Consider the following 25,481-nt stretch of genomic DNA (forward strand, 5'->3'; position numbering starts at 1 on the left):
CCACTGCTAACCATCAATCTGCTCTATTTCTATGAGTTCATATTTTTATTCCACATATAAGTGAAATCATACAGTATTTGTCTTTCTCTGGCTTATTTCACTTAGCATTGGTAACCTAAAAATAAAAGGCCAAAGTGAGAGGCAGCAAGCATTTATTTGAGATCAAAAGATTAGCTATTCAGAAAGCACTGATTCAGGCAGAAACCCAAATAGGGTCCAATTAGGAGAAAGCAAAGGTTATTTATGAAAAGGGAAGGGGAACAATTATGTCAATTACATCATCAATGATATCAATAGAAGGAAGACATTTCTATAGGTGCAGATAATAGTGATGTGAATTCTAAAGAATGTTTTTAATTTCCGTCCACTAATGATCAGTTGGGTAGTCATATTTGCTTTCTTTGTATCTTTGCAGTTGTTTGGGATACAATGTTGCTTCAGGCCCAGTCCAAAGGTTACTTTGCTGTTTCAACATTCCAAGGGTTTGAGGAATAAGAGGTGCAAGGCAGTTCTTCCGGGATGGCAGCTTAAAGTGGCTCCGTTCATATTATTTTGCAACATAATACCATAAAGTTTCAACCACGATGTTGCAAATCCTTAATTATTATGGCTGAATAATAGACCCAAGACTCTCTTGCGCCAAAGCTCTTCACCCCTAACTATTCTTGCTTTCCTTCCCTAAAGCCAGTAAGAAACACCTATTCATACCAATTACAATGGAAATAAAATTAGTGAAAGCTCCTATACTAAGGCTCTATATAATTTACCTCCTCACATTTAATCTTAACACAACCATATGCAAGAGCAAACCAAAGCTCCAAGGGCATGACTTGCCTAAGGTGACAACTCACATTGGTGGTGACGGGGCTCGAAGCCCGCAAAGCCACTGGAAACTCCAAGGACCAACTCTTTGGCCAGTATTGCTTTTTCCGTGCACGCGCTCCCGGAAGCCCCGCCCCAGGCGAAGGACCCTTTCCGGAAAGAATTGACACGGGGAAACCCGGAAAGAGACAAGGGGCGGGGCCGTTCAGGGCGCTCTAGCATTCTCCCACTCTATGGCCGCCTCCAATTGACAAGTCCTTAGAGGCAAGGCTCCTCTCTATTGGACGCGCAGCCTCGCGTAGGCGGGCCGCTCGGCTCTCGGCTCCAGGATTGGCTGGGCCTGCCATGCGGGGCGGAGGGGCGGGATGTGGAGCATGCGGACCGAGGTGACGGGCTGCATTCTCAGCCTGGGTGGAAACTGGCGCATGTGGGCGCTCCGCTCCTTGCTGCTGCGGTCGGCGGCCGGGCGCACCATGTCTCAGGGACCCGCCCGCCGCCAGCGGCCGCCTAAGGACCCGCTGCGGCACCTGCGCGCGCGGGAGAAGCGTGGCCCGTCGTGGGAGCCCGGGGGCCCGAACACCGTGTACCTGCAGGTGGTGGCTGCCGGCGGCCGGGATGCGGGTGCGGCGCTCTACGTCTTCTCGGAGTACAACCGGTCAGTGCATCGCGCTGGGAGTCCGGCCGGGGCTCCGCGGCGTCCCCTTTCCGAGCCCCGCCGCGCCCTGCCCGGCCCTGGGCTGCGGTTGTCCCTACTTCACACGTGTGGCAGTTCTTTATTGCAGCCGAGCTTTGTCTTTTGGTGGGTGGGACATCCTAGCTCCCTTACATCCTCCGTCCGTCTCGTTTCCGGAGTCCCCGAAGAACTTCAGACTCGCGTGCTAGTGCTCTCTTTCCAGCCCGTGGGCCCGAGTTCCCTCGTGGCGCTGTCCGAGCCGCACCCCCGCCGTGCACGCCAAAGTGAGGGGCCTCAGAGTCGGTGTGCGGGGTTGACAGGTCTGGTGATGGGGGAAAGGACCCATCTCTGTCCCAGCACCGGCCTACACAGGCTCCCAGTCCCCGTGCCACCTCTGCTGAAACCTGTCACAACCCAGCATCCTAGTAGCAGCAATGCGGCCGGCAGTACGGCAGGGTTTCCCCCCAGAGTGTACACTAGAGCGTCGAAACCGTGGCAGAGCTCGTACAGAATTGGATCTTCTGAGTATCTGGTGTGATGTGCGCCCTGTAGGTATCTCTTCAACTGTGGAGAAGGAGTCCAGCGACTCATGCAGGAGCACAAGTGAGTCAACCCTTTTCTTTTGGGGTGGGGATGATTATGGGGCTTGAAGGCTGAGATGAGAGGCAGGAGTGTTTTTATGGCAGAAGAAAGCGTCCCTGGTCCCTCTGCTTTGTCCTGCTCAAATGTTTTCTCTTTCTTAGGCTGAAGGTGTCTCGTCTGGACAACATATTCCTGACCCGAATGCACTGGAGTAATGTTGGGGGACTGTGTGGTGAGTATATTCGTTCCAGCGTCATAGGCTGGAGGGAAGTCTCTGGGATTTTTAACCTGCCTTTCCCTCCCCCCCCCCCCCCCCATTTTCTGAGTCCAGGGGAGCTGGAATTCTTTGTATGCTAGCCCAGGCAGCTGCATCACAGAGCATCAAACGCTGTGACTCAGAAGAGCAGAGTTTAACAGGGATACTGCCCTCAAATGTTACCATCCACTTCATTTACTGAGTTTCTGGGCTGGAGATATGTGACAGATATGGACAGGAGAGTGTAGTGATGGTGATTACAGTAAATATATTTATCGTTGAGACCATCAGCAGCTACACACAGATACCCACTGTCCAGATTACCCCATTGTTCATGCCCACCCACTAGGAAGGTCAAGATCGTGCTACTGCCAAATTCTGTAAGCTTTGTGATGTGGATAGGAAGGAATGGAGTGTTGAACCAGTTCCATTCTCAGAGCTGAGACTAGAGTGAGGAAAGGAGGTGCCTAGGATGCAAACTTTAAGGCCATCCCTTCACTTGCATGATTTTGCACCCTATGTGCCTCACTGCCTCACCCTAGTATATGCCGTGCTTATTCTAGAGGCATTTGAGGAATATTGCATGTGCCTTATACCTCTAGCTAACATCATTCCTGCTGTACATATGTTCCCTGATCATTAGAAGCTGAAATAAGGACAAGTAAAAAGCTTGTTTGTAAGGAGTGCTCCTTGGGGTGACAACTGTAGGTCGGGATGATGAGAGATCTGATTTCAACTGTCCTTTTTAGGAATGATTCTTACTTTAAAGGAAACCGGGCTTCCAAAGTGTGTACTTTCTGGACCTCCACAACTGGTGAGTCTCTCCTGACTCAGCTTTCAAATCTAACACCTTCTTTTTTAAAGTTATAATAACAAGAATTTTCATATTTGCAAATCAGTCTTCTGCCCTCCAGGGATAACTGATAGTGGATTAAACACTTCACCTTTTAAACTCTATTAATTCTATGACCTTGAACAAGTTACTTTACCTTTTGGAGCCTCAGTTTCTTCATCTGTAAAATGGCTACAATGTTTCATTGAGTTGTTAAAGATTAAATGAGGTGACACATAAAGCACTGAATCAATTTATTAGATGTTTGGCACCAACTGGACTCACAATAGCTTTTATTCTTACCTATTTATTAAATTTGAGACATCTTCTTACCTTTCACATCTGCTTATCACACTATTGAGAAGTTGTGTGCATGTTGTTAACCAAATATTGTTAATTCTGTCTCCAAAATAACGCCTCAAATCCATCCATTTGTCTCTCTCATTAAGGCTTTCATTATCTCTGTCTGCTACGATAGCTTCCCATATCCATTCTTGCCTCCCTGTAATCCACCTTCCACACAGCAGCCAGAGGGACCTCTGTAAGGCTTAGCGGCAGGCATGTCTTTTCCATCCTAAAACCCTTCAAGGGTTCTCCATTCCAGGACAGTCCACACACCTTAATATGGCCCACAGTCCTGCAGGCCTTGGCCCTCGCTCACACTTGCATCTGTATCCCAGTCACCAAGCTGGAGCTACATGGGCCAACGCTTAGCTCCACTGCCCCTCACTAAAGCTCATTCCCATATCAGGGTTTTCATCCATACACGAGTTCCCTCTGCCTCCTCTCATTCCTGCCTTCGGGGCTCAGCTGAAAGGCCATTGACTCAGGTGGCATCCCTGACTCTCCAGACCAGATGTATCCCAGCCCCCTGCATTTTTCATGTTTCTTGCAGAGCACTTAACACAACTGCCACTAAGTTGTTGTTTGTGGAATCACTTGTTTCATTTTTGTTTCCTCCACTGGATTCCACATTTCATGATGGCCAGGACCCCATCTCGTTCTCAGTGCTAAATCCTTGACATGTAACATATAGTGGACCCTTGGAAAATATTTGTGTAAAGGAAGCTCAAAATACTTATTAAAGGTCATGTTGATACCTATCAACATCTCTTATGTACTTGAATACATTGTCGTGTGCTGCATTTGTACAACCATAACTGCCTGCTTCTTTCTTTTCTTTTGTAGGAAAAATACCTGGAAGCTATCAAAATATTTTCTGGCCCATTGAAAGGAATAGACCTGGGTATGTGTCTGACTCTGACTCATTATCTGCTATTTCTTTCTCATATATGCCCCCAATCTCTCAAATTAGAATCCATAAAGACTGACCTAAATTAAACATTAAAATGAGTACTTCATCAACATAGACATATTTTCAAAATATTGTCTGTTACACTTTCTGTGCCCCACTTCACGACCCCCAGATATAGGCTGGAGATGGTTTTTGGAGTCACATTGCTTTGAGTTCCTTGCTATAGGGAGAAGGGATGTGAGCAGAGGGACCTACAGGTTTTGTTGCCGTCCTTTTACCCTGAACCTCAGCTCCGGCTATGCTGCAAGGTGACCTCTTCATGGGGAAAGGCCTAACAGGATGCTGGCAGGCCTCTGTCCTGGAGGCAGTGTACATCTCCAGCTTGTTAATGCCCCTCTTCTGTAGAAACACCAGCCTTCTATTTCAAAATCTATACCGGTTCTTATAGTATAACATGATAGATTGTCAGGCCTCACAACGTTATGGGTTAACTTATGCCTCTTAAATTTGTATTGGTTTGTTTCTTTTTCTTTTCTTTCTTTCTTTTTTTTTTTTTTTTTTTTTTTTTTTTTTTTTTTTAGTGCATAGTCACCAGCAACCATAATATGTCTTTTGATTTGGTGGTAGTAAAGATGAATGGCTGATGAAAATATATTTTGCTTCTTTCCTCCAATTCAAATTTACTCAGAAATTCTGGTTTTAATGCAGATTCTCACCCAAATTTCAAGGCACTACAGTTGCTTGTAGTTGGTGATCTGGAAACTTAACTTACACGCATGCTAGTACTAATGCAGTCGCTTTCTTGTTGTCTTGTTCACAAAGCTGTGAGGCCCCACACGGCACCCGAATATAAGGATGAGACCATGACAGTTTTCCAGATCCCCATATACAGTGAGTATGAAGCCACATTTCTTAGGAGCAGGAGGAGGGGGGTATAGGTGCGAAGTCAGGAAAGCGTGGGTGGGAATAGAAAATGCTCGAATACGGCTTTGTGTACCTAGTTTTATGTTTTGAGTCTCATTAGGAAATTTAGCTGAGGAATTAAGATATGGTTCCTGCCCTTAAGGAGCTTATAATCTTATGGACAAATATGTTTAACTCATGCATGATGATTGGGCCTCTACTTTGGAATTTTACATAACAAGCACTGTCAGAAACTATATCACTCTTAGAATTGCACATTTATTGCTTGGGGTTTATTTGCCACATATTTAAGTTCTCTCCTAAATGAGAATGTTTTGGAGAGGTTGCACTGCTAAATGTTTTAAAATAAATACTGATCACAGCAATCTAATAAAAGTGCTGTTAGGGGGTCAGAAGGTCACAGGAGCCTTCTCAGGTGCCAGGGCCAGATGATATGGTTTTGACTTAGACAGAGAGAGTCTGCACATTCGGCCCTGCCATGACAGTGTCATCCTTGAGTCTAGCTAAACATGCTCCATGTCATGTTTTACTGACTGCCAGGAGAATGCAGAGCAGTCGGGACGTTTCCTTGGCATTGCTAACTAGTGTCATGCTTGCCAGGTGTGAAAGGGTACAGGTGAGAGCTCCCAACAAAAGCCATAGAAGTCCTGGGCTGACAGGAGAGGCGGCTTGCACTGACCCATGGGTAGAAGGCGGGGGAGGGCTGTGGCTCGAGCAAAGGCTCAAGTGCTCATAGGCCAGTCTGCTTAGAACTCTCCTTGCCTGGCTTACTCCTTTTCTGACCCCCACCGCCATCCCCCAGCCTGACTTGTGTTCCTCTGCTGTTCCTTTCTAGCACCCCGTCTCTCCCTCCCTAGCACGAAACAGTTTACTTTTATATTGGTGTGATCAGTGTGAACTTGGGCTTGCTGGCATTGCTTGCGCAGTGCCCCACAGGCACTAAGGAAATGAGTGTGCTGGAGGGGCCAGCGGGCTTCTGAGACCAGCAGCTGTGCATCAGCTTCCTGGAACAGTATTTCGTTATTATTATTATTTTTTGACCTTGAGATTTAACTGACTGCAAAATTATACTCCTTCTCATGGAGATGGGTAATCTTCGGGCCTAGGTCTGTTCACTGAGTGATGATAATGAATAAACTAGCATACTTCCTGCATGCATTTTCATCAAAAAACCCTGTTGAGTTCCTGCTGTAGTCAAGGCTATGAGCTGAGTAGAAACGTAAAGATGAGTAAGAAGTATACGCGGCCCAGAGACCAGTTACAGAAGTGACTGGTTATTTACTGCTGTAGGAGAAAGCATGCGGACTTAATGGGTGTTCTGGCATTCGCACATGCGAACATCTGGACTCTGGCTGGGAGCTCACCTCGCATCATGTGTCATTTGATTGTTTCCTGTACCAACCAGGTGAACAGAGGTGTGGAAAACACCAGCCATCACAGAGTCCAGGAAGGCTCAGTCCAGAGCAGTCTTCAGACTCTGGATCCACTGAAAATGAGCAGCACCTTCCAGATGGTAATGCCGGTGAAACCAAACAATATACTTGCAAAAGAATCTGTTTTCTTAATTCTGCAAATTGGAATCCTTCTCAAGAAGGCTCTGTGCATGTGTAAAACAGACACCCTTTTCTTGGAACGTTGGGACTTGGCCTATGGGGAGAATGAGGATTGTCGGAAAGGTGGCAATGTGGAACATTAAGGGCCAACACGCAGCCCTGCGTGGGCCCCCAACTTTGTGTTCAGTTTCCCCAGTGGAGAGCAGGGCCTGGCAAATTGATTCATACAGAGGCTTTTGTGTTTTTTTATTGATGCAACATTAATGCAAATTAATTTTTCATGAATGCAGAAACTATGACAAAAGAGTCATATCAGTGAGTGCATCTGCACTTTTCTTTTCAGAGTGACAGCCTACTGGGAGACTGAATTACAATTCTAAGAGTAGGCGTATCAGAGGAATTGCACTGCTTAAAGATTCTGTTGTCCAGTATTGGGCAAAGCTTGATAAGTTCCTCTTTCTGCCCTGAGGTCATGCCTGTCTGATGACTGAGAAAAGGCCGATCCTGTAAGCATCCTTTTTGGATGGCACAGGTGGAGGCTGACCCCCAGACCTCCTCTGCAGGCCTTTTAGCTTTTATTTCACATAGTCTTATACTTGTTTATAGAGCACCTTACCATTTGTTCTTTTCTCTCTTCTCCCTTTCTAGGTAAAATGTGTCATGTTTTATACATTTCACTTGCCATTGTAAAGTTTTACTTATTGGAGTTTTGCATTTTTCGTTTACTCAGATTTCAATATGAGTAGGAAAACAAAAGGTCTGCTTGAAAAAGAATACCAGTACTTTTTTCGACCTTTGTACTAGGACACTTATGTCCATTTAATTTTGTGTAAAGTCCAATTACGTATCAGATGACCATCAATCAGTGAAGCCTCTAAACCAGGGGTGTCCAAACTTTTTTCAACATTTTTCACCAAGGGCCATATGCCGTAAAATACACAAACAGCCGGGCCACTCACTGAGGTGAAGTACGTATTGCCTCACCTAGTTTATTTAAGTAAACTAAATATATTTTTGGAATTTGCTGCGGGCCAATTAACAATGGATTGTGAGCCGCAGTTGACCCGTGGGGCGTAGTTTGGACACCCCTGCTCTAAACCTTCACATACCTTGTTACAGTCAGATTTGGTTTTTTTCTCAGGTGTTAGCCAGAGAAAGGGTGGCAGGGACCCCTCCTTGGTCGTAGCTTTCGTCTGTAAGGTAAGTGTCTTTCTGGTGGGCTTTAAGTGAGCACATGTGGTGACCTTGAGTTGGCTCTTTTCTAGTAATTCCCAGGTAGCAGTTCCTAAGTCACCAGTACCAAGAAGAAACACAGATACCCTGTTTTTCAATATGCCACTTATACTGTTCTATACATTTCAAATTCTCTTCCAGTGTTCAGTTAATCTACCTATATATTCCTTTATCTTTGGCTATGTTTGGTCCTCTTGGACTTCAGAAATAGTTAAAGGCTATGTTTCTGAAGTTAAAGGCTAAATTTCTGAAGTTAAACAATGAATCAGGCCTTTATTCAGACTCCTTCATCTCTGTTTTAGTTTATATCATTTAACTGTACTTTTAAAGCTGCGAGCATCAGTTTTGATATTGGCTAGCATTCGCAAAGCCCTTGCTGTGCAAATCCAAAGTTTGTCAAATTCTATGAAAATATTACAATAGGTAATATTAGATCTGACGACCTAATTTTAATAAGTCTGCGCATTAAAATTTTATATAATCTGCAACAAACACTTTTGTCTAACCTGTGGTAAGACTACATTTTTGTGGACTTGGATTGTTTTTTTTTTTTTTTTAAAGAAATGAGGTTGATTTTAAAATATTTTTGCAATTTTCATCCAAATTCTGACACCAAGCAGTGAAAGGTCAGTAGTAATATCAGTTATTAGTAGCAAGATCATTGTCAATATCACTAGTCAATTTATTTGAATCATAATAGTAATTTTGACAAAAGTACTACTGCTGATAGGCTTATTACTTGTGTATTTCTGAGCTTTTAGGCAGCAAAATAATTTTTTGGAAGGCATTTATGTGGTAATCCTTAAGTTGTATTAGATCCTTCCTGCCTTCCTAGATAGATGACATCGAGCTTGATGAAATGTGTCCTGCGTGATAGGGGTGCACGCTTACAAACTCTGGCGCCAGCGCTTGTGCTGTCAGCAGGCAGCTGTCCTGGGAGCGGAGGCTCTGACGCTAAGTAGTCACATTGGCGGCTGTCTCCTGCCTGGCTATCTGCTCTCACTTCTGAGAGCAGCTTTCCCTGGGTCAGCGTGTAGCCCCTTTTCCCTCTTCTAATTAATTTGCTGTGTCTCCACTAAGGGTTTGGATGGCACTAAAGCCGAACTAGTTTCAAGTTCTGGGAGGTCAGAGAAAATAGGCTGTGTGTGTGAAGGCCTGAGAAGCTTTCATGTGATGGGAGAGCATGGGCCCCAGACAGCTGTGTGCCTGCCTGGGCGCTGGGGCCTGCCTGCTTGGTTCCCTTCTGTCTTCTACATACTCTGCGTTCCTCAGTTGGGAACAACTTTCTCCATGGATTGAATTCAGCTTGCAGTAGAGAGACGGGTTTTGCCTGCCTTAGGTCTGTAAGTTCTTGTTAGACATTAGAAACATTTAGTTTCTATCCTCAAACTCATTTGGGTCTGTGTACAGAATGGTCACAGCAGCACTTGTTAACGTCGCTACCTAAAGATATCATCCAAGCTCTGTCATCTTTGTGTTATGTGCACACATTTGAACTAATCCTTCCTCTTGGGTGATGTTTTCTAAGACAGAAGATTGTAGAATCCTACTAAGACGTTAGGATCCACAGTTGAGTCTTTGCCCTAAGAGTAATTTCTTAACTTCAGGAACTTAAAAGAAAATGCAAATCATTTATATAAAAATCCAAAGAAGAAAATGAAAATCAAATACCATTTAATTCCCAAAGACTTATTAACATTTCATGCTATTTTTGTCTTTTTTCTCTTATTATGTGTGAAATAGTAGATCCCAAAAATGTTTGACAAATTTTAAGTATAGAATGATAATTATGAGTGTTTATAATAGGATTGTTATTTTCCCTTCTAATAACAGCGTATTGGGAAGTTTTTTTACAACCGTCCTCCAGTATAAAAGCAACAGCATTGTATTGCCGAATATTGAAAAACAGAGAAGAAAAAGCATCCGCACTTTTATTACCCTGTCACTGTCATTGCAGTATTGTGTTACACGGTGATTTGTGTGGTCATTTCTCTGTTAGACAGTGTTCTGGTGACGCTACTGATGGGCCAGTGCAGGATGATGAAACAACATTGTTTCTCCTTAAGGATAGCTGAAGGATACTTTGTATTCAATATGCAAATGGGTTACGTTTTATTAAATTTATAAGGAGGTAACGTTGGGAAGTACTGCACTGTTTTCAAATCATTCAGCTTTGATTACTGATGCATAAATGACTTCTTCAGAATCCTTTATTTTAATAAAGGATTAAAATAACCTGCATTTTAATGAATTGTAAGAGAATAGCAATAATTCAAAAGTAAAGACAGAAGGATGCACTTACAAGCACATTAAGACCGAGCTTCTTCATTCATCGGTGAAGTTCCATTTCAGTTTTCTCATTACAGCTTCACCTGAAGAAAGGAAACTTCTTGGTGCTCAGAGCAAAGGAGCTGGGCCTCCCAGTGTGAGTGTGTGTGTGGGGTGGGGAAAGGAGGCTGTTGGGGACTCTGCGGGGACCCTTTGTTTCATAACACTCCTCATCTCACAGAGGGCTTGCCTCTTCGTTTCAGTGGGACAGCTGCCATTGCTCCCATCATTGCTGCTGTGAAGGACGGGAAAAGTGTCACTTATGAGGGAAAAGAGGTGAGATACCCCATTTTCCTAAGTTTCAGCATTTAAAGGTAGGGCCTGGAACATGGGACAGAGTCACCGTCTGGCTCAGACAGACACCACTTGTGAGGGAAGTGGAACAGCTTTGGATTTCACCCTTGACTGAGCGATAAAGTGGGGTTGCTTATCTAGACTTGTCCCTGCAGATCGGTGCTGGCTGCATTGGGGCATTTCTATAGATTGTCCATTTAGGATCTGGGGGTCCTCCTCCTAATAGGACGGATGCTTTCCCTTGTATTTGAGCTCAGGGCAGACCCCATAATGATGGACTTTGGGTGCATGACCCAAACGAAACCACCATGTTCTTTACCAGGATGTTTTCTCTGGCATCTGAGGATTTTGGGATCCATGGCCACAGACCTGAGAGAACTATACACACCATGCCTGGCTTCCTGGCCACTTTAGGTTGGAAGTGCCCTCTGCTAGCCAGCTGCCTGCCTGTTTATAAGCAGAGAGAGCAGGAAGGGTGTTGGTGGTGATCCTTACGTTGGCTTTGTGCTTGCTCACTGGAGCTTATGTAATGTTAGCTGTGGGCTTGAAGGTCACGGGTATGTTTGCTGGGCTGTGACGGCTCTGGGAGAGCATCATGACATCAGTGATTTTGCAGATTTTGCCTGAAGAGATCTGTACTCCTCCGGACCCCAGTCTTGCTTTTGTTGTGGTCGAATGTCCAGACGAAGGATTCATTCTACCCATCTCTGAGAATGCTACGTTCAAGAGGTACCGACAGGTCCTGGGGTGGGAGAAGGGAGAGCCGACACAGTGCTGACAAAGCCCAGAGGCATAGACGGGAACCACCCCCCCGCCCCCCGCCCCCGTCCTGCAACCTGTGGTTACTCCTGGCACAGAGCCGGGACTCTGGGAAAGTCTGCTGTCTGGGTTTGAAACACAGAGGCAGTCTCCTGTGCCTGCATGCCATTCTCTTCTGTCCTCCAAAAAAGTTGGCCCATTTTACAGTCAGCTTTAATCCTGGGTAGAACCTTTGACCTACGTGTCTGTGTTTCGATTTTTCTCCCATTCTTAGTGGTTTATTCTGTCCCTATTTTTCTTTTCCTAATTTGTACTTATCTATACTTTTTCACTTATTGTTTTATCCTACTTAGCACAACAAATCCTTTTGGGCAGCTGTACCTCTTTTAACTTAAGAATGTTAGAAATTCTTCCTGAGCTCCACTTTATTCTCCTTGGGTGAATTTGGGTTCTCTGGTGGCACGGGCTTTGTGTTTTAATCAAATCATGGGCAGCAAAGCTTCAAGTCTCTGTGAGTGGGTGTGAGCTCAGAGCAATGTGTGCTCATGTGTTGCTGTCAGGTTTAAATGCCTGGCCTGTGAACTCCCAGGTGTGTTTGGGAAAGGGGTGAGGGCAGTAAATAAAAACAGCCACCGTATGTATTTTCACCTCAACACATTAGTAAGTGGTTGTTTCTCTAGTTAATGGAATTCCAGATGATTTTAATTTTCCAGCCCTGTGTCTCGGGTTCTATGGAAGGCAGGTGACAAGGTGAAATTGGAGGTGCAAGAGATTGATTGGAGGAAATACCTGCGAGACGTAAAGGAGAGGGAGCAAGAGGTGGCTTTTTAGGTCTGACCCTGGTGAAGGGAGGGGACAGGGGAGTCTAGGTCTGCAGCACAGCCCTGAGAAAGGCTCAGGCTGGCCGCCAGGAAGGCCCACAGCTGCCAAATAGAGGCATCGCAAGTCAGCACTGGCGACAACCTCTGGGAGTGGCTGGGACAACCTGGCCCGAGCATGAAGGCTGTGGGCTCACTGCCATCCCAGGAGAGCCGAGCGGGGCCCGTCCCTGGCCGCCCAGTCCTGTTTGTGCGGGTCCCGAGTTTGTGTCACTTTATAAAGCAAAGCCCCACCCTTCCTTCCACCCAGGTACCAAGGAAAGGCTGATGCCCCGGTGGCCCTGGTGGTTCACATAGCCCCAGAGCGTGTGCTGGCCGACAGCAGATACCAGCAGTGGATGGAGAGGTATGGGCCTGGCCTGTCGTACATGTAGTGCACATTTCCACCCCTCCTCCTTCCTACCCTTTCTGCCATTCCTGCCTAAACTTGTGCGGGATTCCTGCTGTCCCTGAGTTCTGAGTGTCCATCTGTACCACTCTTGTCAAGACACGTCACCGCTAGGTGGCGCAGTGTGCACATGTCCTGCTTGTGTGGGGCTGTTCTGTAGTATCTGCTGCCTTTGTGCTGACGGCTCTGTGCGTGTATCCTGAAGAAGAGACTTGTGAGTTTAATGTAATAGCTTCAGTTTCTTAAACACCCCTCAAGGTGTCAGGCAGTATGTTAAATAGTCTACATTTCATTTCATTTTCTTTAATCTTCCCAACGACCCTGTGAAGCAGATAGCTGGTCTACCAAAATTTAGTAACTGGAAAGAGAGGTTGCCTTTCCCGTGGCCGTCACTGGCTGGGCCGCACCCGGTGGGAGGAATCATTCGTGTTGAATTCTCAGCGCATAGTAATGTTGGGCGACAGTTCAGCCTCCCCATCCCGTTTCTTCCTGGGCCTCTCCCTTCATCTCTTTCCTCAGCAGTCTCCTCCTCAGCTCTCTCCATCCTCTGTTCCTTTAGGGTTTGAGTCTCAACACCCATTATCTCCTTTCCCCTCCTTAGGCTTCTTCTTTTACCCTGTACTCCATTTTGTTTCCAGTCTATAGCTGTAGGCTCTGAGCATTGTAACTTTTCTTTTTTTCCTGGTATTCTTTCCAAAGGCATTTGAGTTGGGAGAGAACTCTAGACTTTGAGACAGAAGAAGGACTGTGTTTGGCCATTTGGTAGCAATCTTTCTGGACAAGTCACTTATTCTCTTTGAATATTTCCATCCGCATCATCACTCCTGACCTCCAGTGCTACCCCTCAGGTGGAAACGCTCCCAAAGGACACTGTGAATGGGCAGTCTGTTTCGTCGTAGGTTTGGGCCTGACACCCAGCACCTGATCCTGAACGAGAATTGCACATCGGTTCACAACCTCCGGAGCCACAAGATTCAAACTCAGCTCAACCTCATCCACCCCGACATCTTCCCTGCACTCGCCAGTCTCCACTGTCAGGTAATGTCACAGAACAGTCCCCATTGGCCAGCTCCCTACCGTTTGCTTTCTCTCCATGGAGCGTGTTTTTGTCTCCTTCAGGAAGAAAGTACCCCATTCACTGTCCCCACAGTCCGTGGTGAATGCCTTCTCAAGTATCAACTCCGTCCCCGGAGGGAGTGGCAGAGGTCTGTGATTCTGAGCCTGTGCAATGGTCCAGGTTGGGGGTTGGCACGTTTTTGTTGTGGTTGGTATTTTTTTTGTTTTGTTTTGTGTTTTTTGTGTGTATGTGTGTGTGAAGGGCCAGGTAGTAAATATTTCAGGCTTTGCAAGCCATGTGGTCTCTGTCACAGCTACTCAGCTACCACTGTAGCACAAAAGAGCCGGACACAGTATGTAAATGGATGGGTGTGGCTGTGTTCCAATACAAATTCATTTGCTAAAACAAGCTGACTACTATGGTTGAGGTGGGAAGACTAGGGCCAGGGATTATCCTTTTCTATAACTGTTTTCTCTGATAATAAAAGTGATCCGTGTTCACTGTTTTACAATGTAGAAAATAAGAAGTGTATGATGAAGAAACTCAGCCACCCATAATCTCTTCACCCCAAGATGAACGATAATAATGGTTATTAACATTTTGTGTTTTTAAATGTTGAGAAATATGGGAATGTATTATAAAATATGTATCTCTGGACTTGTGGCCTGACATCTCAGTTTCATTATAGGACATTGTATCATTATATAGAGTTTTCTGTATCATTATATAATCGTCAGTAACAAGAGGTATTGCTGATATTCCAGATAGGGATATTTGTTAATTTGAGACATTTCCAAGTTTTTGCTGTTTTAATGAAACATTAAATGTCGTACATATAACTGTTTCCGTGAAACTCTGTTCCCTGAGGGTAATTCTTAGATGTGGCATTACTGAGTCAGTGTGACACTTCTTAAGGCACTTGGTAAACATAACTTGTGGTCCAGAAAAGCTTGACCAGTTTGTACCCCAGCCGGTAATAGGAGAAGTGCATACTGCCCCACAGCTTTAATTTTTAAGGTCTACATCTTGAAATTTGAAGCTTCCTTTCAACTCCGTAATGTCTGTATTAGAGTAGACCATGCTCCAGATCATTACTGGATACTGTGTGCTGTTGTGTTGTTGAATAGTTGGGGCTTTTTAGGAGGCTGTAGCAGCAGGCCTGGGGCCCATGGACAGTGTCTAGGGGTTGAAGAGCCTGTTGTCCCTTCGTCAGCATCTGCAGAGGCCGCTCATAAAGCCGTGATTAGCAGACGTAGCCAATACCCAGATTGCTTTGTACCTGTGAAAAATATAATTCCCAAACCTGCTGAATGAAAATGTTGAGAGGGAAGCCTGGGACTCACTTCATGAGTTCGCAGGTCATATTAGTGCTCAGTCAGGTTCCCGATCCAAGGCTGGCTGCTCAGTGTGCTCAGGACCAGCAGCAGAGTGCTGTCCAGGGGGCTTGCTGGAAGTGCAGAGTCTCAGCCTGTACCCAGAGCCACTGCATCTGGCCCTGCAGTTCGACAAGGTTCCCAGGTGATTAGCTGTGTGCGTGTTAGCTGGAGAGCCACTGTTGTCTGGCTGTGCTTGTCACTGGGGTGATTTCTCCCTTCTTTCCCCGACTCCAAGGGGAAGCTCGATGCTAGTGGTGTCTAGTGAGTAGAGGTCAGGGATGCTGCACAGGACCTCGCCCAAGGTCAGTGGGGCCAAGTGTGTCAGGCTTTGAGCTGGGAGATGATCTGAGGAGCGAGAGCAGTTCAGAATGCGCTTGGAGACCCCCACTGAGCTGAGAAAGATTCTACCAGGCAGGAGACAGAACTGCTCGAGCTCTTAGTCCTTAGTCTACAATCTTAATTTGAAAGAACTTTCTGTAGATTGTGTCCATGAATTGATACTGGAGCTCCAAAGCGGTATTTGCCTGTGGCCACATATCGCTCTGTCACCTTTTCTCCCTGCAGGGATGCCCTTATTACTTGCAATCCTGATGAATTCATAGCTGAGGCCCTGGAGATGCCCAATTTCCAAGAAAGCGTGCAGGAATATAGGAAGACTGCACAGGACGGCCCAGCCCCAGCGGGTGAGTGAAAGACCACAGGCCAGCCTTTCTCTCCTGGGCTCTGCCCTCCTGCAGGTGTTTTCATGGCCCTGAGTGTCAGCATGGTGTAGTCTGACTGCATTTATTTATGGAATTCAGTGTGTCTCCATTCTCTGTTTGAAAACACCAGTGTCTGCCCCCCTCCCAAACCAATTAAATTGGAATGCTTGGTAATGGCACCCAGGTACTCTTTATAAGGAACACGCTGAGTGCAGCGGTTCTGGGAACTCCTGTGAGGTGCTGGAAAGCACTTTGAACTGGGATTTGGCCAACTTGGGATCTGGTCCTGGCTTTGCTAATAAGGATCCATGGAAGATTCTGACCATATCACTCACCTTACTGTGCTTTCATCGCCCCAGGAGGAAAAGTAGTTGGGGGAACTTTGTGACCTCTGCTTCAGTGATTGGTTTTTCCAGTGTCCTTTTCAACTAATGCTAGCAATAGAGAACACTGGAGTAGAAGTGGGTTTGGGGTTGTAGTCTCGTCAGCTCCAGGCAAGTAGAAACCTCACCTCCTCATAGCCTTTTGGATATTGTGGGGAAGACTGACCACTTCCCTGGCCTCACTTGCCTTTCGGTCTGTGATTGGCTTTGCAGTTTTTGTGTTAAAAGAACCACTGAGGTCATGCTTGCATGTGAGTCCATGGGGCCTGTCAGGCTGGTGAGGCATCAGAATCGTCCCTGGATTGGAGTCCTGGCTCTGCCTCTTCCTCTCTGGAGAGCTGACCCCCTGAGCCCATTTAGTCCCCTAGAAAGTGGGGCATTGCAGGGTTGTGTGAGCACACTCAGGAAGTGCAGGTCTGGTGGTAAGAGATGGATGTAGGACACACCGCCCCCTGAGGTAGGTGCAGATGCGAAGCATCAAGCCCCCTGTGTAATTTAAGACATAGAGCGATTCTTTTGAAGAAAGGGTTGTGGAATTTGCTCTCCCTCCCACACAGACAGCCGTTTACTCACAAACAGCCTGTGGTGCCTCTCACTGAGGCCCTTCCAGAAGGGTATTTGCCAGGTGGGACCACCAGCCCCTCCTGGGAAGCTGGACTTCTCATCTCAGGGCTCAATGCTGGCTCACATTTAACCCAAAGAAATGAACTCTTTCATATGTATTTTTCCACAGAGAAAAAAAGCCAGTATCCAGAAATCATCTTCCTGGGAACAGGGTCTGCTATCCCGATGAAGATTCGAAACGTGAGCGCCACACTTATCAACATAAGGTATTACTGCTTTCCCAGGAAACATCCATCCATCAAGGAGCATGCCGATTTTCTAAACAGAAGTTACACTCTATCCACCAAGCCAATTTGAAAATATAACCCCGTGAGCTTGTCATCTTGGCTAGAGTGCCCCCAAAGAAGAGTAGTGAATCTTAGTGCATTCATAGGCTCAATAGCTGACTTAGACTTCTGGGAATCACCCGAATTCGTCACCCATTATGTCTTTTGATAAAAATAGCTGATTCTACTGTATGTCATACACCGTGCTAAGAAATTATCTCACTTAATTTTCACATCAATCCTATGAACTAGTGACTAACTACCCATTTTATTGATGAGTAAACTGATACTCAGAGAGGTTCCTTGGCTCTAATTCCTTCAGCTGGTAAGTGACAGATCCACATGTGAATTGGTGTCTTACATAATTGCTACATTGTGTGGCCCCTAACTAGGTACTGCGGATATGTGTAACGGCCTCTGGGTGTGTGCATTTGTTTTGTGTTCAGCCCCTTACTGGATGGTTTTTAGTTGATTCTCCTGGGTTTCCCTGGTGTCATTTGTGTGCAGAGAGATTAATCCAGGGCACTCTGAAATGTTCACGGTGTGTGACTCATACATGTGAAGAAAGTGAGACTGAAGTACCAGGTTTTAAAATTTTGCTTTGATATCTTAGATGCTAGTGGTGACTGATAAGCAACCAAATAATGCGTTAAATGTGCACAGCAAATGTAAGATGCACCCTGACATCAAAAATTCACAAATTAGGTACATGTTTGTCTTAGGACTGAGGAAATGCCATAACATGGCTGGGTGTGGGCTGGCCTTTCCCGGGTCTGAGACGCTCTGTGACAAGGCCTAAGAGTGGCCTCTCGACCCTGCTGCAGTTCATCTGAGGGTGCTATCACTGGCTTTCCTTCCACACGTCACCTCATCCCCAAAAGGTAATGTCTCAGTACTCTGAGGCTCCTCTCTGAAAAATGGGTGCCGCTGTCCCAGTCACAGCTCCTCCTGGAGAATGAGGAAGGCCTGCAGGAGACCTGACCCTCGTACCTTGGGCAGAGGTTCTGACGCGGGCTGCTCTTCAAAACAGCCAGCTGAGCTTGTGGGATCCGAGCTCCCTGAGTCCTGCTTGAGAACAACTAAATGCAAAGCTCAGACTGGCATCTGGGTGTCTGCATGAACTCATTCCCCAGGGGGAACATCTGTGGCCTGTCCTGCACCAGTCAGCTCTGAGGACATGGGCTGAGAAAGTCAGAACTTCTCAGCTTGAAAAGGGGAGAAACATCTGATGTAGCCAGATCTTACACATATACAATATTGGACCGTCTCTGGTATTATCAACAGTGGGTATCTCCATATTCAATCGGAATAATCAGAGATTCTTGGTTAGGATTAGTAAGTGTTTCTACCCTCACATTCCACGTAAGCATTTTTTTTTTTCTCTTGATGCCCAGCATTTGTGTAGCTCTGTACCTTCTACCTACTTCAAAGGGCTTCAGGGTCCCGTGGATAGTTCTGTGTAATGAGGATGGACATTATAGTTGCCTTCGCGTTTGTGTAAGCTCCTCAGAGCAACAGCATGGACGATTATGGGAGACACAGAAATGCCACCACTGCTTCCTGCTCTTCTCTCTAAAGTAACAATCCTCTGAGCTGCCAGAGGCCTTTCCTGTCAGTGATGAATGTCTCGCTGCCCTCTGTAGCTCTGACAAGTCCCTGCTGCTGGACTGTGGTGAAGGTACATTTGGGCAGCTGTGCCGTCACTACGGAGATCACGTGGACAGGGTCCTGGGCACCCTCGCTGCGGTGTTTGTGTCCCACCTGCACGCAGATCACCACACGGTGAGTGTCGGGTGGGACCTGGAGGGCGGCAGCCGCTTCCCTTCCCTCCTGTTCCCAGTCTTGCCCAGAACTTTGGTGTTTCCTCTCTCGCTGGGTAATGGCCTTTTACAGAGCCCAGTCCAGTAATTCTGCCCAGCAAGAATGTTTCATCTTTCTGTTTGCATTGCTGTCATGCAGCTATAGGGGTTTTGTCTTCACCCAGCTTGTCTGGAATCTCGCCTTAACACACAGCCTTCTCGGAGGAAACTTACGCCAGAGGCAGGAGACTTGGTCTCCTAGGGCAGCTGTATCCCCGACCCCGGCTCTCTCTTTCCTGGCCACATTGCCTATGACATTTCAGGGTCATGCGTCAGCATGTGCCAACCCCCAGCTGCAGCAGTGTTAGAGGGTGGCCGATAGAGGCTTAAGGAACTACTTACTGCAAGGTGAGGAGCTCAGGGCCCCACCATGGGGTCGAGTTTGGATGTGTCTGATCCGTGTCTCCTTTCTCCTTCCCAGGGCTTATTAAATATCCTGCTGCAGAGAGAACGAGCTTTGGTGAGTGTGGCACTTGGTGGTATTGCCAGTTTGAGTTCCCTTGGATTACACACAAACAGCTGTACCTGCTGCCACCGCACACCATTTTCACTGTGATGTCTGCCATTGATGCAACACTGATTTTGTTTCAGGCATCGCTGGGAAAGCCCTTTCACCCTTTGCTGGTGGTCGCCCCCACCCAGCTCAAGCCCTGGCTCCAGCAGTACCACAACCAGTGCCAGCCGCTTCTGCACCATGTTTGGTGAGCTTCCAGGCAGGCTGCCCGCACAGGCTGTCTTCCCCTCTTCCTCCACAAGCCCAGGGCTGAGACCTCCCGGCAACCTTTCCCTTGACTTGGCCCCACATGGCAGAAGCAGGGGAGAAGTGGTTTGACTCAGGGCAGAAACCATTGGGTGGTTCCCAGCATGTTTCTTTTCTTTGATGCACTTCCTCTCAGCCCTCATTGCAGTTTGGTTCTAGTTTCTAGACTTTTTGCCAACACTTCTCCATAAGACAGTTGCAGGGCCAAGTGCCTGAGGAGGTAGGTCAGGGGGCGGCCGCACCCTCAGCTCACGGGGTCTGCCTGGAGTCTGTCCACACTGGGCAGCTTGGGAAGGGCCTGCCGTGCCCTCTGGGTTTCTCTCTGTGGCCTGGGGGTTTGGGTTTGGCTCTTTTTAATTGACTACCCTTTCCCAGTTTTAGTGACTGAGTTAAATTGTTTCTTTCCTTGTTTTTTACATACAATATAAATGCTTTATTAACAGTCAAAGATATATATTTTTTTATTGTGTTTCTTTATAATTATGATTTTGGGGTTTTCCAGCCAGACTTAAACTTTGATTCAAGTTAAATTTTCTTTTAACGTCTGTTTAAATGTTTTATTTCTGACAGTATGATTCCTGCCAAATGCCTTCAGAAAGGAACTGAGGTCTCCAACTCCGAAGTTGAAAGGTTGATTAGTTTGCTGCTGGAAACATGTGATTTGGAAGAGGTAAGGGGGGGGGGGGAGCGCCTATGCAGGGATGGGGAAGTGGGGAGCGCAGCTGCAGAGCCCATGCCTGCTCCTTCAGTTTCAGACCTGCCTGGTCCGGCACTGCAAGCATGCTTTTGGCTGTGCTCTAGTCCACACGTCCGGCTGGAAACTGGTCTATTCGGGGGACACCATGCCCTGTGAGAGTCTGGTCCAGATGGGTGAGTAGTGGCAGCCAGCTCTGGTCCTACCTGACAGCATGTGGTTGTCATCTGAGATGGGACACACCACAGGTTCAGGGGAGAGAGTTTGGGCCCGGAATCAGCTGTGTGGACCCAGAGCCCAAGTGCTTCTCCTGCAGAGGACTCCGCTTAATGCTTCTTCCTGCTCTCTAGGGAAAGATGCCACCCTCCTGATACACGAGGCCACACTGGAAGATGGTCTGGAAGAGGAAGCCATGGAAAAGACACACAGGTAGCTGAGAATGCTGGGAGCTCGTCACCCACTCCCAACCCCGGTGACAGTTGTTAAGCAGCCTCCCAGTGACCTTGCTGGGAAAGACCGTGCCCACCAGTGATGCTCAGCCAGCCTGCTTCCCACCAAAGGGCCGTGGGGGCTCCTTCGGCTTTTATTTCTGTTGAGTTCTCTAGGCAAGGTTCTTGGAGGGAGACACGGTTTTTGAAAAAATTAGAAATATGCCAGAACCCACTGTGAGCCTGGTCAGGGAATTGCCAGGGGGAGGAGGGGCCGGGGGCAGGACCTGTGCCGCTCGTGTGTGGGCCCTCGGGTGGAGCTTCCGCCTGACCGACACCCTGCCCGCAGCACCACCTCGCAGGCGATCGGCGTGGGGATGCGCATGAACGCCCAGTTCATCATGCTGAACCACTTCAGCCAGCGCTACGCCAAGATCCCGCTCTTCAGCCCTGACTTCAACGAGAAGGTCGGAATTGCCTTCGACCACATGAAGGTGTGTGCGCTGTGTGGGCTGCGCGGGGTGGGGCCAAGGCGCAGAGACGGCGCTGCGTGCACGTGTGGGTGGTCGGCCCAGGCCCACGCCGTGGGAGCGCATCTGTGCCTTGTCACCACCAGTCCCGGGTGTGAAGGGGAGCCGCCTCCCGGACACACGTCAGCATCAGGTCGCTGGGATCACGGGGCGCCCCTCAGACGCTCAGTCCGTTCGCACCATCACGTCCCCTGAGCCTCGCAGCGGCCTCGGAGCGGGGGTGCCCTCCTCTCTGAGGGGAAAACCAGAGCTTTCCCCTCCCCCTCCTAGAATGAAGAGGCGGGCATGGGCCGCACTTTGTTGATGAGGAGCTGGATTCTCAGTCTAGGAGCCTTGACTTTCTGAGGCCCCTGTGCGGAGTCTGTATGCCTTTAGAGTTCCCTACCTCTCTCCATGGCATTTTCTTTCCTGTTTTCTTTTTCCAGCTATGGTCTGTTGCCTCTGGGGTTTGTAAAGAGGGGGAGCTGGTGCCTGCGATACGAGCGAGCACATGGCTTTCCCCACCCCCAAGGCAGCCTCCTCTGAGGCACGCCCTCGTCCTCCGTCTTGCCTTCTAGGTCTGCTTTGGAGATTTCCCCACGGTGCCCAAGCTCACTGCCCCGCTGAAAGCCCTGTTCGCCGGTGACATTGAGGAGATGGAAGAGCGCAGGGAGAAGAGGGAGCTGCGGCTGGTGCGGGCGGCCCTCCTCTCCAGGAAGCAGGCGGGTGGCCCTGAGGACAGCGAGCCCCAGCAGAAACGGGCCCATGCAGAGGCGTCTCAGAGCCCACAGAGCAAGAAGGTCAGGGCAAAGTGAAGGTCTGAGAGAGACCCTGAACTCGGAAGGCTCACGTCCTCCACCCTGCACACAGACCTGGGTGTGTGCCCTTTGCCTGGCGGGAGCCAGAGGGCACCATTTAGTGCAGGGGAGGCATTGGGGGGGGTAGGTGGGCATCAGGCTGGGCCTTGGTTTGGGCTCCCGGGTGGGGCCTGGCCTGCTAGATGCCCCCTACGAATGGTGCCTGGCAAAGCCACAGACAGGAGGCTGCTGAAAGGAAGAAAGCGGGGACAACTGGAACTTTGTGCCAGTTGATTTTTAAAGAAGTCACATGGAAAAACAGCACACCCATGCCTGCTCCAGCCAAGTTATCCCCTCTGCACACCAGAGGACAAGCCATGTCACAGGAAACGGGGTTGTGGATGTGAAGGCTAGTATCCAAGTTTTTCCAAAGACGCGGAAGCGGAACACAATAAAGATTCCATCTGGAACCTGAGTGCTTTGCTTCGTCCTGGTGCTGCCTCCGAGCAGGAGTCTCCCTGTGCAGCATTGTGCTCCTGCCAGGTACCCAGTGTGCCCTGGAAGCCAGCTCTGACGGCAGCGAGGACCTTTGGAGCCCATCCCCAGGGAGGCACCAGCCCTCGTAGCCTAGGTTTCTGACAGAAGTCGAGGTGTGCTGGCTGACAGCAGTAGTTCATGCACTCGTAGAGCTGGTCACCTGGTGGTTCAGGAAAGTACCTTCCCGTTCGTTGTTCTGGGAACAATGGAGACCACAGATTTGCTCTTCCTTGGCAGTAATGAGGAGTCACTCATCGCCCTTCCAAGTACTGAGAAAGAGCTGTCGCTGGCTCCCTTACCCTCCTTGCGACATTTAACACTGAGGTTTGTCTTGAAAGTTGAGAGAATTTTTAAAGATAAATCTAATATTTATTTGTATATTTTCCCTACCCAGGAGACTATAGAAATGCTTTAAAAACTCAGGCTTCCTCCTGAGGCAGCACCTGACATTGAGTCCCATGTCCCCACAGGTTTCTATTAAAACAAGATGATAGGCCACGCTCAGGGATAATAAATCTATTTTAATAAGATTACTTTTGACAACTATTTGTACATGTATTTAACGGTACTTTCAACCCCCGGGCTCCATTACAAATTGGGTACTGAAGCGCCCTTGCCAGGAAGTGAGCAAAGCTGTTAGCATCAAAAGATTGTAAATCCCATGGTCTGAGAAGGGTTATTTTACACTGTGTCGGGAAAAATAACGAAGCATTTAAGTTTCTCATTGTACACCTGTACATTGGTTTAGATTGAATGGCTCAAATTAAACAAATATAGAGAGATTTCATATATACAAATATTATATCATGTATAGGTCTATCATATCTATTTTAAAAGGATAAAATTTGACTTTGCATGCATGACCCGAGTCTGTTTCTCACTCCCTCAGTCCCCGAGTGTGACTAGGCTCCTCAGTGCCCTCCCGGCCTCCTCCCCGAGAATGGATGGGGGGTCATGAGAAGGGACAAGTCCTGATGCTGGTGAGCGGGATGCGCCGCACCACAGGGCCGATGGCGCTCGCCTGGTGTCTCCGAGGGCCGGCCTCACGTTCCTCCGCATGCTCTGGGTAACAGAGTAATTGTATTCACCTGTGACCTCCAGAAAAGAGGCTCCTGGAGCCCATGTACCTCATGACTGAGTGCCACTGAGGGCCTGGGGGTGGGGGCGGGGCGGATTACTGTCATAGCTGATGTTTTGGGGGGCAGAGGGAGCTGTCCTTGGGCCCTCCAGACACCCTCAAGATCATTGTTTAATTCATAAGTGTAAAAAGATAAGGTGGTAATGGAGCTTTCAGTCACACAGTGTGGAAAAACAAAATTTGGGAGTGAAACATTTCATTTTAAGCCATTTACTTTGAGCCCATGGATTAAAGGGCAGGTTTAAAGGTGTTTACAGCTCCAGCCCTCCCCAGTGCCCAGAATCCAATACCACTGTAGGGACAGATCCCGCCATCTTATTTCCCTTCTGTAGCCACTCAGCTGGTCCTGTAGGACTTGATGTTCACTGTCAGTACAGGTGGCAGCCCCAGGTCTAAGGGGCAACCTGACCCTCCTCCACACCCCGACCCCGCAGAGGACATTTCCCACAGGCAAGCCCTTGGGCGGAGAGGGCTGCTGCTGGGCATGGAGGCTGAAAGTGGATCAAAATAGGCACAAAGTCAAAAGGCAAAGATCAAACAAAAGGCCAAAGTCACCACCCGAAGGGAACATACAAAACCTGCACCACCACCATTTGCCACACGGGCCGGAGATGACAGTGAGCCGCAGAACTCCAGCCTCGCGTTGGCAGTGACAGCGAGTAGCCAACGGAGACGCTTGGCAGCCTCGGGGCGCCCCTGGCGTGTGTCGGTCTGGGCCCATGTATGTACACACGTGTCAGAGGGCAGTGCTCTCAGACTCCTCCTCGGAGTCCCTCTTCTCAGTCACCGAGTGTCGCCGCACATGCTCCAGGGGACTCAGGCGGAGCGTGGACTCCAGCTCTACGTGGATGGAGGGAACATCAAAGTGGACAAGATCTGAAAATGGCCAGAGAGAGAGAGAGAGGTGGCTGAAAGGGGGCTTCAGCTAAGGGGCCGCGGATGGCAGGTAACTGGTCATGGTTGGCATTGGGAAGCAGTGGGCTGGCCACTGGGGGGCTGGCCTATTTGGGGGCCGATTGAAGCGTTTTAGTGCAGGGTCGGTTAGGGTTGGGCCACTTTGCTTCTACCAAGCAAGCCTGTAGGACCAGCATCCAGCCCCTGCCGGGGTGGTTCACAGAGGACCAGGCTACCGCACACTCACTGCCTTCTGGGCCGGTCTCAGGGACAGCTTTGGGGAGATTTCAAGGATGTGTTTAGTTCCCTAAAGTCTGCAGGGACGGGATGAGGCAGTGGAAAACACCCCATTTTCTCATCAGACGGGGGAATTCTGAGATTCACGGCACCCTCACTCTCAGGCTGTAAACAGTACACTTCAGATGGCTGATGGGGCAGGGCCGAGGGTTTCCCTCAGGACGCTGGCAGTAATTGGAGCAAAATTTGCTCAGCTCCATCACTCAGCTCTAGGGAAACTGCTCACCTAGAGATCCAGCCTTCTTGGGGGCCCTCAAAGGTCATTCTTCCTGGGAGATAATCAGGAAGAATGTACCTCAAATGTATCTGAGGTAACAAGGCTCGGCGTCTGGGATTCGGGGCATCTGCAAGCCAGTAAAGACAAATCCTTAGAGCCAGCGGCTC

The 25,481-nt window shown here is 48.2% G+C and overlaps 2 protein-coding genes across 8 annotated transcripts in view; one reads left to right on the top strand and one right to left on the bottom strand.

The window, feature by feature from the left end:
* The first annotated feature begins 1,187 nt into the window (after window positions 1-1,187).
* ELAC2 (elaC ribonuclease Z 2) lies at window positions 1,188-23,628 on the top strand. The gene is made up of 24 exons (XM_019755256.3): window positions 1,188-1,477; window positions 2,048-2,098; window positions 2,239-2,309; window positions 3,083-3,147; window positions 4,354-4,411; window positions 5,243-5,311; window positions 6,750-6,857; window positions 8,039-8,097; window positions 10,497-10,555; window positions 10,662-10,734; window positions 11,369-11,481; window positions 12,640-12,735; window positions 13,677-13,815; window positions 13,897-13,982; window positions 15,775-15,893; window positions 17,028-17,124; window positions 18,828-18,966; window positions 19,465-19,503; window positions 19,635-19,744; window positions 20,374-20,473; window positions 20,553-20,673; window positions 20,848-20,926; window positions 21,275-21,419; window positions 22,013-23,628. The coding sequence occupies exons 1-24, from the start codon at window positions 1,188-1,190 to the stop codon at window positions 22,247-22,249; spliced, it is 2,523 nt and encodes an 840-aa protein (XP_019610815.3). The 3' UTR covers window positions 22,250-23,628.
* ARHGAP44 (Rho GTPase activating protein 44) overlaps window positions 23,270-25,481 on the bottom strand; it is a 171,166-nt gene continuing 168,954 nt past the window's right edge. For 4 of the 7 annotated variants that reach the window (XM_019755260.3, XM_074320484.2, XM_019755258.3 and 1 more), the window contains one exon: window positions 23,270-24,782. Coding sequence is in view for 5 of the 7 variants with exons in the window: in XM_074320484.2 (XP_074176585.2) it covers window positions 24,643-24,782 (140 nt within the window). In the remaining 2 variants the exon portion in view is untranslated. The remainder of the gene's footprint in view (window positions 24,783-25,481) is intronic. The other 3 variants (XM_019755263.3, XM_019755264.3, XM_019755259.3) reach the window with 2 other exon arrangements.

Source organism: Rhinolophus sinicus, chromosome 12 (assembly GCF_057876585.1).
Source record: "Rhinolophus sinicus isolate RSI-liver-muscle chromosome 12, RSI-T2T, whole genome shotgun sequence".
Classification (NCBI taxonomy): Eukaryota; Metazoa; Chordata; class Mammalia; order Chiroptera; family Rhinolophidae; genus Rhinolophus; species Rhinolophus sinicus.